This window comes from Porites lutea, chromosome 3 (assembly GCF_958299795.1).
Source record: "Porites lutea chromosome 3, jaPorLute2.1, whole genome shotgun sequence".
Lineage (NCBI taxonomy): Eukaryota > Metazoa > Cnidaria > Anthozoa > Scleractinia > Poritidae > Porites > Porites lutea.
Genome location: NC_133203.1, coordinates 33,970,443 through 33,984,945, shown reverse-complemented (window position 1 = coordinate 33,984,945; position 14,503 = coordinate 33,970,443). Strand labels below are relative to the sequence as shown.

Genomic DNA, 14,503 nt, shown 5'->3' with positions numbered 1-14,503 from the left:
TTTATTGACTCAGCTTGTTCGGTCAAGATGGCTGGATATTGGCCTCCTCGTTCTTTTTTGCGTTGTTATTATCGTCTTCTCTGATTCGTGAATGCGCAAACAAGAACTTGATCAATATCCAGCCTTCTTGATCTCACGCTTCGTTAATAACATATATCAAGAACCTGTGCGTAATTCAAAGAAGTTCGAGCCCCCTGAGGCGTAACAAAACAAAACCGGCTCTAAGAGTTAGTTAGTATGTCCAAGATTAAACGTTTTTTTTTTTGACTGAATTCTTAGTCATTTTTATACTTCTTCAAATTTGATCAAATTACAAGTATTTTGATGATCTTCTATTCGTTAGGACACTTTGTGATGGCTATCAAAAGGATAGTGCATCTCATTAGGGTTCGATTCTGGATATACAGTAACCTGCCGCTTATATAGCGCCCCACCCCGCACCCCCACTAGTTATGGGCTAATCAACCCGTAAACAAAAAAATACATCTGATCATAATCCCCACCCCCCAAATGTATTGAAATGAATTCGATTTATTCTGACCTTTTGACGCTTAATTAAAAAACCAGTAAATGCAAAATTATTTTGATCTGTACTGCTAGAGCTTGCTTCGAAGCGCTTTTCTATTCCGGTTATAAGCTCCCTCGGATATAAGCCCCTCCGTTTGAGCCCTCCCTAAACCCCTTACGAAGATGTATAAGCCCCCCTGGGATATAAGCCCCTCCATTTATGCGCCCTCCTAAAACCCCTTACAAAGATGTTTCAGCGGCAGTTTACGATCAGTAAACACCAAAAGGGAAAATTGATGCAAGTATGAAAGCAGGAGATGAAAGACAAGTTATGAAGTTACTTGGCTCTCTGTGCCAAGTTGCAGTGGGTTTAATTAAATGGCACATAAATTAAGTTTTTTTATTTCTTAATATGGCCAAATAATTGGAAACAGTCCGCCGAGTGACGTCGCTGATAAGACTGTTGCATACAAAAACTATGACCACTACATCCGGACTTTATGGTTGAAGCACTTGAGAAGATATAACATACAGTGAAGGGAAAGCAGAGCACGGAAGCTTAAAATACGTTAAAAGGGGATCGCACTTTCCATAAGCCAGGATTGTTTCCAAGTTCATAGCCGAGAACAATCGTTTACAGCATTTTTAATACAGGAAAGTGCTGCTTGGTGGCGAGTTGGCTGGCGGCGAGTCGTTTCCTTGGTGGCGAGATGGTTTGGTGGTGAGAGATGACGGGTTGATTCACATTTTCACCCTGGACTACGAGTCCCCCATTTTTCCTCAGGGGGAGTAGAGCGAGCGAAACGCGAGCGCGCGTTAAAATCACCCCACGCGAGAAAAGGCGACAGGAGGCGTGGGGTGATTTTAACGCGCGCTCGCGTTTCGCTCGCTCTACTATCCCTGAGGAAAAATGGGGCACTACTCGTAGTCTATTTTCACCCCGTTTATTGCCTTTTTCCCCCACTGCGGAGCCTGGTTCAAGGCTATCCTAAAAAGGGACACAGCACCCATATAAGTAAATTGCACTTTCATAGGCTCTAAGTTAAAACAAAATCACGGCAAAAACAAAACTTCAATTCACTAGAAACACTTTGGCGAGCGGAATAACGCATTTTCAACCTAATGTTAATCCTTCTTGGACCTTTTCCCCGTCGGTTAGCATTGATAAAAATGACCAAAGACATTTCCAACATTAAAGGCGTATTTTCGTGATGTTTGGATGCAGAAAAAGGTGTTTCCTACTAGCATATTCCAATGCTTAATGTCCCTTAATGACATGGTCAGCAAGTCGACTTGACAAAGGACATGACTGTTCTTTTTCATAACGGTTTTCTTTTATTATTTTGTTTATTGCCTTGCCGATCGGCTCCTGTTTTAATACAGTGGTTGCCGGGAAAATCCACACCCTTTGCTTGTAAGGACACCGGACGGTCACCATTACCTGTTGGGGACCCCCAAGTGGAATTTCCACAAGGGTGGGGAGGGATTGTATATAAAAAGTATAGGAAGTTTTGGATATTATGTTGGCCAAAACTCCATTTAGGTAAAATGGCCAAAATTGCCTTAGTAGCTGCAATTTATTAGTCTTGATCATAGTTACAGTCCACCTACTGTGAAACGTTACAATAAGTATCATATTTTAATATACATTAAGAACTAATCAATTATACAATAAATAATATTTATTCTGACAATATCACATCATCACGATCACTGAAACCATGACACAGTCAACTTATGACAACGGCAAAGCTCATTATGGTTAAAATAAGGAATATGATAATTTTATTATGGACAATATCAGGTAGCTATGGGTGACATACGCTGCAAGCAAGCTCTCCATTTGGGCGAGTTCCAAGAAGTCACAGAAGAGCAGCACAACAAGGGAGATGTGAGTGCAAGGCGTGTTCTCTCCCCGCCCTCTTCAGCCACCATACATAGAGAGCTTGTTGGCAGGCTACATGCAACAAGATTTTCTACACTCAACTTACAAAAAGGTTTAAAATCGACTTTCATATTTCAGCAAAACTAGCAAATTGTTTAGGTGATGGGGCTGGGGGTTGGGGTTGGGGGTGGTTTCATCATACTGAACACTGTGGCACTACATACTTAATGTAAGTTCAACACAATACCTGGAGATAAATGAGTCACCTCCTCCCTTACACTTACCCCCCCCCCCCAAAACATCATCATTACCAGTTATTTGATGAGTGTTTAACATCTGGGGGGGGAAGGAGGGGTTCCACCAAGATAGTTACACGGCTACTCTGGTAATGTAACACGCAGCATTACATGCCAAACAGGTGATTCTGGGCCTCCCTTGTCACAGTTGTTCCAGCACCTGATTAATACTAATCCATGACTAAGTATGAAATTAATCTTCTCATGTCTCGACTCAACTTTTTGGCCCAGACTTTTTTTAAAATATGTGCATGGAATATTTTTTTTGCAGAGGTCCTTTTGCCAAAGGTTTAAGAGAGAGTAAGAATCATGTTTATGAGAAATTTAAGGAAAAAATCAGATTCAAATGACATTTTCTTACATTTAGAAAAGGGAAGATAGAAACTGTCCAAAATCATTCTCATTGATGAACTTGGCATTCTGTGTAGATGTAATGAACACTAAATGACAAGAAAATGAGAAACTTGTCATGAGGTTCAAACTGCTGTAAACATGATTCCAATAAATTATTGCAAACTTGAGAGTAAGGTGCCCTGGGCAAAATCCTTTATTATTAGGTGCAGTCCTTAAAGCCAACAAAAATACCTTTACAATTTATTATTTAAGAGGCTAAACAATCCTGGTTGTTCAGTTATAGTTGTATAATGGGGCAAGAGGACACAAGAGTGGTACAACAGCTTTCTACAGACCAGCTGTGTCACTGAATGACCTGCATTCAGTGAAAAAAAAAAAAACGAGCAGCTGCACCATTGCATCATGAGAGGAGAAATTGTTACATCACATTGCCATAATAGCAAAATTTATCGATCTCAACAAACCAAGGCCCCCCAAATATGGTAGAAAAAAACAAGCAAACAAACCAAAAATTGTCATGTTCAAGGTATGACTTTCCTTTGCATGATATTTACTTTTCTTCCATCATTTGACAATTCAAGTGGCTGTCTCTGTCAAGAAAGATTGTTGAGATTCAGAAATTTTGCGTCCATGTTAATGTGATGTCACACTTATACTGTCTATTTCATGACGCAGGAATTGCGATCCTCCAAATTCAGCTGCAAATTGCCCTCTTAGTCGAAGTTAATAATGTACAGTGTTTCTATGAATGAATGACGCTGCTCGTCAAAAAGATAGGCCAACAGAGCGTTAAAAGTTACACAAGGATGTTTTCAAGATCCATTAAAATCCTTAAGTGACTTTTTATTTACACTTCCCTTACCATAATTCAACTAACCTGCGACAAGGGCAGAACTGTAAGGTAGAGGGAGGTGGAAATGATTTACGGTATGATCTTTCATTGACAAATAGTGTCAAATTGAAAACCGAAGGACACATTGCGCTTTAGTCTGACATTTTTTATGACAGGCAAATCTACCTTTCTTTCCAAGAATCAGAGAGAACTTCATTCTTTTAATAATAATTATTATAGTGTAGCTCATAATCATCCATTTATGGTTTTTGCTTCATAGACCTCCCATTAACTGTGATCCTGTTAGCTTTGATATATCTGTTATTTTCGAGATTAGTATTTGTTTAGGCCAAAGAGTCTAACTTTGTACATCTGTGGAAACTTGGGTACCAAGGAGAGTCCAAGAAGTGACAGTGCATTGAAAACAAAATGAATTCCATCATATTTAGTGTAGAAACTTGTCACCATAAACCTGAAAATTATACAAACAAACAAAAGTTGAGTTCCATGGAGGAGTACCAATGAACAAGCTATAATTTGAATGGTTACATCACAATACTTCTTCTGCAAGAATAAAAATACCAGGGCAAGTTAATGTATCCATGATAACTATGGATAATTAATATTAAACTAGTGTACCTAATAGGTAAAAGCTGCCTTGGTGTCAATGAAACGAGTTTATAGAAAACCGTGTGTTGAACAAGACATAAACAATAATTACAATGTACTTTTCGATTTCTACTAATGGACCTCACATTTGAGGCATATGCAATATCACTCTTTTATTTTGTGATGTCACAATCAATGCTCTGTTCTACCCATCCCATCACAGTGTATGCTGTTCCACACTGTAAGTGTTATTGGCTGATGGTTCAAAGAAGTTTAAGGATATAGTATTCTTTCAGGCTGTTTTGATTGTTCATATTGGACATGGTGGTTGCAATAAAATAGACCAAATTTTAATGTGAAGGATGAGTTTTTAAGAGGAAAGCAATGCCTTTTAAAAGGCAACAAAATATTAATGAAACAACATTTTTCAGTCACAAGAAATTTCCAACTGGACCGAAGCATTCCATTTACATTTCCAACACAATTTGATCATTTATTTCTCTGATAATATCTTACTATACAATGAAGAAAAGATATATAACAATTATTCACCAAAGTGGAGGTGGCTAGTATTGGATATTTACTGACGCCGCAAAGCGGCGAGGTAAATATCCACTACTAGCCACTGACACTAAGGTGAATAATTGTTTTAGTATATACTAAAACAGTGAGAAAATTGAGCACAAAATGATGATTTTTAACTCATTTACTGTTGCCAATGATTACAATTTTGGCGCGCGATGACCGGCCGCGGTTGTTGCTTTTTCTTAGCGACAAATAAAACTTTTGAAGGCATTTGTTTAGCTCTTGCGGGGAAGTTTCTTCAAAAGGAGTTGTGAATTCTGTTTGTATTCAAAATAATTCTGTAAAAAAGATTATTAAATTTAGTTTTAAGCTTATTTATGAACAAGTCAACTAACTAAAGTAACGCAAGACTTAAGCTTAATTTGCATTTGTCAGCAAAAACCTTTTTCACCGGTTTTATCGATAACTATTCAAGTCAAAAAGACAAAGCTTTACCTGTTAAAACTTCCAAACTGAACTTCGTCACCTTCTTCATGTATTTCGGAAACAGCTTGCTTGATTAGTTGTGAAATTTCTTAGTTTGTTCGGCAGCAAACCGGAAAAGCATTTTGCTCGCAACCTACGCGAGTTTGGCGTCGCTCACTCGGAGGAACTGGAGGTGAATCAGTGAATAGTGCAGGATATTCACTGATTAAGTAGCCAATCAGAGCGCGTGAAAAGCACTATCCACTGTTTTAGTATATACTAAAAACAATTACCGGAAGCTGCTTTAAAGGTTATCAAAATGCTCTATGACAACATAATGTAAAAGAGAAATTCATCATAAAGAGGATTCAACCAACTTCATGCACCAAAGTTTGGTATATAAAGGCTATGGGCATGCAAGAAATTGTGGTAAAAAACTGTTGCATAATTTGTGGTTAAGAAATTCACATGCATTGTGGGTAGAAATGTAAATTTTTTCCCCTGTGATGGATTATGTCTGTTGCCTTGCTTGCTTGCTTCGGGCTTGCCCGTGCGGCAGCAATAATATTATTACTGACTATCAAAGGAAGGGGAAAGGAATGGTTTTGACATTACTACAATTGCTACAAGGAATCCTTCTGTGTATAACATGCGGTGGGTGTTTATTACCCTTCACATTCTCACACTCACATAAACAGATAAAATCCTACACTGTGACAGATGATTGTATGTAAAAAAGAAAAACAAAGTACAGAGTGATAAAGGGGAAGGGCTTTGAAGACAGTAATTTGCAAAAGAATAATTACTATTGTTCCAACACATTTTTGTTTTACTTAGTTCATTTGTGGCAGACATCTGAAGTAGGACACACTACTGCCAAAGCTAAGCTGCCACCTTATCCCAATTCTGATAAAATAGTCAAATCACAATAACGAACTCTACAATAATATTATTATTTAGATATATAAGGAAAGGTTTTCAAGAAACAGGAAGCTCTTTTAGCAAGATTGGTATAGAAACTTACAGGAAGATAGGCACAAGTGTAAAGAATTTTCTTGTTTCTGTAAATTGTTCGCCATGGTTGAGCTGTTCCCAGTGAGTAAGTCTTCTCGCCTTGCCTTGATCAGCTGTTTGAAATGGTGTTCCTTTCAGGTAATGAAGAAAAATAAACATGCTCTGCAAAAAAAAGGGAGATTATGTGAAACTTTTGATTCACATGTAATTAATAAATCATTCCTGTGTCCCCTCCTGAAAATAACTCCAGAGCTTGAGATCTATATAAAGTGGACCAGCTTCAGATTTTTTCACCTTCTAAACACCCATCCTGTCTGTAGCCTGCGAATACAGCTGTTTCTCCTAACTCATCACTGCCAGGAACGTTTCACCAGGAGGAATTTCTGTGACTCGATGACAGAAACTCCATACTGATGACGTAAAATCTGCCTGGAAACTTGTCAGGAGCTCTGATTGGTCAACTTAGTAGTTATTTTGTTTTACCTATTGTTTACAAATGAAAGACAAAAGACAAAATGTCACAAAGTTCAAATGTAAATGTGATGAATCTATCTGAATATTCAAAGAATATATTCCTAGAATATATTCTTCTTTAGAAAAAGCATCTGAGTTTCGCTGGAGCTTGTTCGCGAAAGATCACAAAACTTTACCATAATCAACCAGAAGAAACATAAAATCAAAAAAATTTACATTAGAAACCCCATGACTACCAGATTTATTATGTAAACATTGTTTTACATCATCAGTATGGAATTTCTGTTGCTGAGTTGCAGACGATCCTCCCGGTGAAAAGACCTTAGCAACGAGGAGCAAGGAGAAACAGCTGTATTTGTAGGCTATCCTGTCTCCTATGTCAATGACTATAGGCCTAAAGACAATAGCCTTTTTACTGATCTTTAACATATATATATGAATAGAAGAATATCTTTCATTCATTTTTCACTTTTTTCAGTTGGTTTCACAAAGTTATGTGCAACACCTTTGTTGTCGGTGGAATTCAATGTCAGCTTAAACCAGTCTTGAACCTAGTTTACTAGGGATAAAACCCCAGCAGAGAGCTGAGGTTAATTTAAGTTGTGCGTCTTGAATGAACTAGGACACAAGGAAAATTACCAATCTAACAAATTTTGATCACCTTTTCTAATGGCTAAATAAAATTGGTTTCAGAAAATAATTTCCCCATCTTGAAGCTTTTTGCTTGAACTCATTTTTAAGTTTTTGGAAGTCATTAGAGACCTGAGTAGCCAACATAATGTGCGTCACGCAGTTCAGATAAAAATTATGTAATGCGGACCTACAATACTCGGCTTAATTTCTATCAGCTTTAGGCCTGGCTCCAATTTTTTGCTGACAAAAAAGGTTGCAAAGAGAGGGCAACCTTATTGCTGAGATCATGCAATTGCCTATGGGCTGCAATGGAGGCTATTTGATCTTTGAAGGGACAAACTATTCTGACGTCTAATTCTGATACCCTGCCATTTCAATCATAGCGTCTAAGAACCTGACCCAAATTGTCCCAAGCCTGGTTAAAAATAATCCTGGGCTAACTTTAAAGAGAGTATCTGAGTGGTCATGTTAGCCTGCGAAAACATCCTCTTCTCCACGCTTTTCGCCGCTGGGGACGTTTCGCTTGGAGGAACGTCTGCGACTCAGTGACAGAAATTCCATACTGATGACGTAAAATCTGTCTGAATTCCGGTCAGAAGCGCAGATTGGTCCAAGGAGTAGTTACATTCTTTTAGCTATTGTTTACGAATGACAGAGAAAAGACAAAAAGCCACAAAGGTCAAATGTAAACGTGAAGAATCTCTGACAAAACAGTCAATGTTTGTGGAATATAGTCTTTTCTAGAAGAAGCATTTGAGTTTTGCTGGAGCTCGTTGCCAGATGAACACAACACTTTTCCAAAATTGACCATAACATTCGTAAAATGGGAAAAATATATATTTGGAACCCCATGACTACCGGGTTTATTAAAAAAAAAAACATAGATTTGCGTCATCAGTATGAAATTTCTGCCGCTGAGTGGCAGACGTTCCTCCGCGCGAAACGTCCCAGCGTCGAAGAGCGCAGAGAAATGGATGTTTTCGCAGGCTATGGTCATGTTAACTAAAACTGGATTTGCATTTATCTTCTTTTGAACAACTCAGCCTTTGAAACCAACTGGCTTGAAATACAGGAAATGTTGCCATGAAAATATGGCATTTTCACAGGTAAATTATAACTTAACGCTGAGACTTTGCACCAAAATTAAGGACTAATTATTTGTCAGTCATGATATTAATAAATACCCATGTTACAGTGGAACCTTCATATAACGAACCTCTGTATAACAAAGTCCTCGGTATAACAAATGATTTTCTTTACTCCAATTATTGTAAAATTTATTATATGCAAAAGTACCTTGGTAAAACAAATCCTCGTTGTAGGAGAAAAAATTGGGAAAACCCCTTGGCACTTTGTTATATTGAGGTTTTGCTGTATTCAAAATGGTTTTATCACCGTAATAACACAGTGACAGAATGACAAGCAATTAATAAGAGATGACTAGTGTCAATACATATTAAATGTATACTGAAATTTATACTGAACATCTCTTTATACTAAACTAACCAATTCAATGCATCTTATTGCAAAAGAAGTTACACCAGCACATTTTTATAAACCTTTCAGATATTCTGGATGATTCAAAACAATCAAAACTAAACTGTAAGCTCATCAATAATCAGAAAAACCAGGGGGAACCACCAGTACGACATACGTGTAGTTTGGATTGTAGTTGCAGGTACTCAAATGTAAATTTTTGTGCAACTGTTAAATTGTAGCTTACTCCAAAATAAGGTACATTGGTTCTTGAAAAAGTACCAGACCAGCAGTAATATTGAACAGCGAAATAATAAGTTAATCAAACATAAATACTACGACAATCACAATTTATACACTAAATTAACAACCGTTTTTCGGGACAAATTAACTTGATCAATCTAAACATACCTTCTTTTACATTAAATAAATTACTATTTTAAACCAACAGCTGATACAAAAGCCAAATCAGATTTCCCAGTCAAGACAAAATTGATCGAAAAAATAGGCGGTAAATTAAACACTACGAATTTGTAATCTTACCAAATTATGGAACATATTTGTAAGGGTCCATGCTGTCGGGGTATCGAAAAAAGGCACGCTCAAAATAACCAAATGGCCGATTATAATGAGCAATACATAGGTAAACCACGTTCCCTTGCTTTCCAGCCAGGATTCGTTCGGATTGTTGATGCTGAGACCTCTCTCAGCTTTCATTTTCCGTGTTAATTCGCTAAATCTTGGAGTCACTAAACTTTTAACAAATTTCTTTTTACGTACTAAAGTTAATTGTGACGCATACAATATGCGTAAAACCGCTGTTTTGTTTGATCTGTGTGTCATGTGACCTACGCGTCATGTAAGCATTTGCATATTTCAAGGTTGCGTTTCGCACACTTTCGTCTTGCAAATATTATATCCGATAAGGCGTTTCAGATCTCTCTTGTGCAGTTGCTTTATCCAGTTTGCTGTAGTGCAAGTTGAAGACCAAGATGGCTGCCAGGGCAAAGACCAAGAAGACAACAAAAAAGCGAGCTCACCGAGCTACATCGAACGTGTTCGCTATGTTCGATCAGAACCAAATTCAAGAATTCAAGGAGGCGTTTAACATGATAGATCAAAACCACGATGGTTTCGTCGATAAAGAAGACCTACATGACATGCTGGCTTCCTTGGGTAAAGACCCAACTGATGATTACCTGGAGGAAATGATAAAGATGTCTCCCGGACCAATCAACTTCACAATGTTTCTAACATTGTTTGGCGAGAAATTGAACGGGACAGATCCTGAAGATGTAATCAACAATGCGTTTGCCTGTTTCGACGAAGGAGGGAACGGTAAAATACATGAAGATTTTCTTAAAGAGGCTCTAGTTACGATGGGAGATAGATTCACTGAAGATCAAGTTGATGATGTCCTTCGTGACGCGCCTATTGACAAAGATGGCTACTTAGACTACAACCAATTCACTCATATTTTGAAGCATGGGAAAAAGGAGGACGACTAGGGTAACGATGAGAACTATAGTTGTCTTCGCTTAGCTCTGAAAAGTCTTTTCCTAACTTAGATTTAAAATGGCCCTGAAATTAGTCTTCATAAAGTGTATAATCTTGATTTTGCTGGGTGTTTAGCACACATTTGACACATCATTGTCATCATCATCATCATCTGATGATCAATGGTGATCTAGATAAGCCTGTAAAGCATCACGTATGTAATGCAGATTTTATATCATTATCTTTAATTTACCTCAAAAACCATTTAGGTAAACAAAGAAGTCAAAGTTATATTTTACCATAATTTCTCTTCATACACGCTATACTATTTTTTCTGAAAAAAAGAAAAAAGAACCAATATTGGGGGTGTGGCTTACATGCAGGCACCAGCATTTTGACTTCTCTTTTCCCCTTTAAACCCTAGGAGTGGTCAGAATGAAACTCCTCCTTGTAGTATAATTATATAACAGATTGGTGATGAGCATTTAGGACATGATCACCCAAGATGAATTCAATAATTGATACTTTCACAACTTCCACCCACTACTTCTTTAGGGAATGCATACAGACAACAATGAGAATTTGAAATTTTGATATTTGGGTTTAAAGGGTTAACATCCATATAGGAATTATCAAACACTGAGAGTGGAAAGGAAATGAAAAAGATCTGACTGAAATTTACTTGATAAATTATTGTCTCATTGGAGTAATTTGGTATATGTCATAGTAAATTGACACCTTATGGTTGTGCATAGGAATTATTTACCTCATTATCTCATTTTTAAGAGCTAAGCTTTCAGCTGCAGCAATAATAACGTGCTTGCTACCAGTGTCAGTTACATTGTTGCCAAATCGAAATTTGTATTCTATGCTGCTAGCTTTTGGGGTGGTTAGTTTTACTTGCTGCTTGGTTGACTAAAGTAACCAGATTAGTGTATTAGTATATATCAAACACAAGTTAGAGTCAGGGTGTCAGGGTGTCCAAATGCAGAGATGGACTGAAAAAGAGTTTTACAGCCACATTTTTTGTATGGTTTATGACTTTTCCATCATCGTGATTTGTTACATTGTTTTTGTTTTGAAATAGTTGTGTTGTTGTAAAAATAGCACACTCCAAAATTAATGGTGAAGGTGATACTCATGTGAAAGCAGCAAGGATGCTTTTCAGAAAGTTGGAATTAATCCTCTGAAGGGGACCAATAGATATATGATTTATTTGACACCTCCCCTTGAGAAGTAACAAAAACAGAAGTAATCTACTTGTGTTAAAGAATTTGTCGTTGATTACCTTCTTCTTTCTTCTCTTTGGTTTTTGTTTTTGTCTCTTTTATTAAGCAATACCTTCATGGGTATAAGTATAGTTGTTTGATCATCTTGAACGCACTAAGTGAAACCTTACTCGAGCATCCCCATGCTTTCAAGTGTGAGTCCCGCCTTAACACTTCATGAATTACTGCTGTTTATGGGTTTGTCGTAAGTATGAATTTCAGTCATCTCTGCAAGTCTGAAACTCCTTTAGAGTCAAGCAAATGGCTGAAATTAAGGCTGAATTTGTCTTGTCATTTTCACTAAATTTTATAAATCTGAAGCTGTTTGTAATTAATATGGAGGGTTTATTAGTATTTAAATCATACTTTGGCATTGCATGTGGGTGGTTATTAAAGATTTTCAGGTTTTTAAGGGTTTATCATCCTTGTCATTTGTTTTGTGTTGCTGTCTCAAGAAAATCCGTGTATGGTATTTTTTGTTGACTGATTTCTTTAAATTAGTTAGAATTTGTCATGGTGCCATGTTATACCATCAAAAGAGCATTTTTGCCTAGTAAGAAAACTAAGGAAATTATTTACTCACTGCTTACTTGCAGGCTATCACCTGAATCAGGGAAGGGAGCTGAAGTCTTTTATGAGTCAAGTAACTGCTTAATAAACATTCTCTCTGACTTCAAACAGAGGATGGGTGCTTTGATCAAATTATAGAACTGTGACTGTACCTCTTTTAAAATGATTGATAGATTGATACCAATAACCCCCGCTTTGTTTAGGATCAATAAGTTTTCTATTGTTTACAAGTTTTTAGGAAACTTGCCTGAAGAATAATCATCATTTGACGTGACTGTACAAGCTTGCAACATGTTATAAGAAAGGAAAATCGGTATTCTATCCTTTTTTTAACCAGAAGAGCATTTTAGTTTCGTTGACTGGGTAGTTGAACCGGATGTAGACTGGGCGAGGGTTGCAAACCTAAACTTCCGGTGTCTTCGCTGACGTAAGCACTAGGAAGCCTGGACACGATAACAATTAATTAGAGGTCGTGTTTCAAATTCATTTAAATTTTTGTTAGGGAGCAGCACACAAGGTTTTTTCTGGTTTCTATTTTCCCTTTGCTGTTAACTGGATCGTGATTCCCCGAGCCACATCATAAGATGGCTTCGAGAAAAACGAAGAGGTCGAGTAAAAAGAGGGCTCACAGAGCCACCTCGAACGTTTTTGCTATGTTCGATCAGAACCAAATTCAGGAATTCAAAGAGGCCTTCAACATGATCGATCAAAATAGCGACGGTTTCGTTGATAAAGAAGACCTGCATGACATGCTGGCTTCCTTGGGTAAAGACCCAACTGATGATTACTTGGAGGAAATGGTGAAGATGTCTCCTGGACCGATCAACTTCACAATGTTTCTGACATTGTTTGGCGAGAAATTGAACGGGACGGATCCTGAAGATGTAATCAACAATGCGTTTGCCTGTTTTGACGAAGATGGCAACGGTAAAATACATGAAGATTTTCTTAAAGAGGCTCTAGTTACGATGGGAGATAGATTCACTGAAGATCAAGTTGATGATGTCCTTCGTGACGCGCCGATCGACAAAGATGGATACCTGGATTACAACCAATTCACTCATATTTTGAAGCACGGAAAGAAGGACGACGATTAACATTATCTAAATATTGCATTACAAAATTCTGTTTGATTTATAGCCTGATTATAAGGGACTTGTAGTTTTTTAAGTGCTTGGATGTAGTTGTATTTTTAATTTTAAATTGGCTAAAATATAAGTTTAAAAAGTTCACCATTTATGGGTCGATCTTAGTGTGGAAAAAGAATGTCTGGAATGTGAATTGATGACGCGTGACAGAATGAATGAAGTTATTTCCACTCGATAATTCAGTAGATCAAGTACTGTGGCTAGGATTTTAGGCTGGATTTTATTATTTGTACCCAGAAGATATATCCCAGCCCCTGGATTGAAATACTGTTTGTATGCAAAGGGCTTTTGTAGAGAAACAGGAACAGGGACGTAAAAATTTTTACTGACTTAATGGTTCAATCAAGAGCCATTGTGGCTCTTGTTTTAGCCTGCGTAGCAAGTGTTTCCGTTTGGTTTCGGAGCAAAAAGAGACTGTGGAAGGGGATTTTCGGTTTTGACCGTGCGAGAAACAATACGAGAACCAACCCCCTCCCCTCTCTTTTATTTGCGCCATTTTTTGCGTGGTCTTTCACTCTTGTTCCTTGTTCTTTGCTCCTAAAGGGCACAGAAACGCTTGCTACGCAGGCTACTCTTGTTTCAATGTCATTGTTTTTTTCGTCTTTCTCTGTAAAAAAAGGCTTAGCAAAACTTGTCTAACTGTCTCAGCGGTGTTGTCGCATTTCCTCCCGCCAAATGATCCTCATCTAGACTTGATATATCTAACTGGGAAGCCAATCCCCGGGTCCAAGGTTGAACAGTTATGTCTAAGGTGACAAAGGGGTCCCAATGCTACCTTTTCCTAGGGGGGTCGTGGGAGCATGCTTCTTTAAAAAATGAAATCTTGAAGCTCACATATGCTATTTCCAGCATTCTGAAAATAAAAAAAGAGTGCTGTTTGTGGGATTTTTAAAATTGACTTTTCAACAAGTTTTTTGTAAAGAAAGTCTTATCCCAGAGGCCCTATTAAT

At 37.6% G+C, this 14,503-nt stretch overlaps 3 protein-coding genes across 3 annotated transcripts; 2 read left to right on the top strand and 1 right to left on the bottom strand.

The window, feature by feature from the left end:
- Positions 1–2,065: 2,065 nt before the first annotated feature.
- Positions 2,066–9,858, bottom strand: LOC140930994 (ORM1-like protein 1). Its single transcript, XM_073380740.1, has 3 exons — positions 9,614–9,858; positions 6,498–6,649; positions 2,066–4,346 (listed from the first exon to the last, which is right to left on the bottom strand). The coding sequence occupies exons 1-3, from the start codon at positions 9,785–9,787 to the stop codon at positions 4,208–4,210; spliced, it is 465 nt and encodes a 154-aa protein (XP_073236841.1). The 5' UTR covers positions 9,788–9,858; the 3' UTR covers positions 2,066–4,207.
- Positions 9,859–9,920: 62 nt separating this feature from the next.
- LOC140930993 (myosin regulatory light polypeptide 9-like) lies at positions 9,921–12,254 on the top strand. The gene has a single exon (XM_073380739.1). The coding sequence runs from the start codon at positions 10,063–10,065 to the stop codon at positions 10,576–10,578; it is 516 nt and encodes a 171-aa protein (XP_073236840.1). The 5' UTR covers positions 9,921–10,062; the 3' UTR covers positions 10,579–12,254.
- A 625-nt stretch (positions 12,255–12,879) lies between these two features.
- On the top strand, positions 12,880–14,192 carry LOC140930992 (myosin regulatory light chain 12A-like). The gene has a single exon (XM_073380738.1). It carries the CDS (start codon positions 12,990–12,992, stop codon positions 13,500–13,502), a length of 513 nt encoding a protein of 170 aa, XP_073236839.1. The 5' UTR covers positions 12,880–12,989; the 3' UTR covers positions 13,503–14,192.
- The last annotated feature ends 311 nt before the right edge of the window (positions 14,193–14,503 follow it).

Excerpts from the sequence above, each read along its gene's own strand:
- LOC140930992 (XM_073380738.1), top strand. The coding sequence starts at position 12,990 with ATGGCTTCGAGAAAAACGAAGAGGTCGAGTAAAAAGAGGGCTCACAGA.
- LOC140930994 (XM_073380740.1), bottom strand. The coding sequence starts at position 9,787 with ATGAAAGCTGAGAGAGGTCTCAGCATCAACAATCCGAACGAATCCTGG. Across the intron at positions 6,650-9,613 it reads CAAATATGTTCCATAATTTG|AGCATGTTTATTTTTCTTCA; the intron begins GTAAGATTACAA and ends TTTTTTTTGCAG. Across the intron at positions 4,347-6,497 it reads ACACTTGTGCCTATCTTCCT|GTTTATGGTGACAAGTTTCT; the intron begins GTAAGTTTCTAT and ends TATAATTTTCAG.
- LOC140930993 (XM_073380739.1), top strand. The coding sequence starts at position 10,063 with ATGGCTGCCAGGGCAAAGACCAAGAAGACAACAAAAAAGCGAGCTCAC.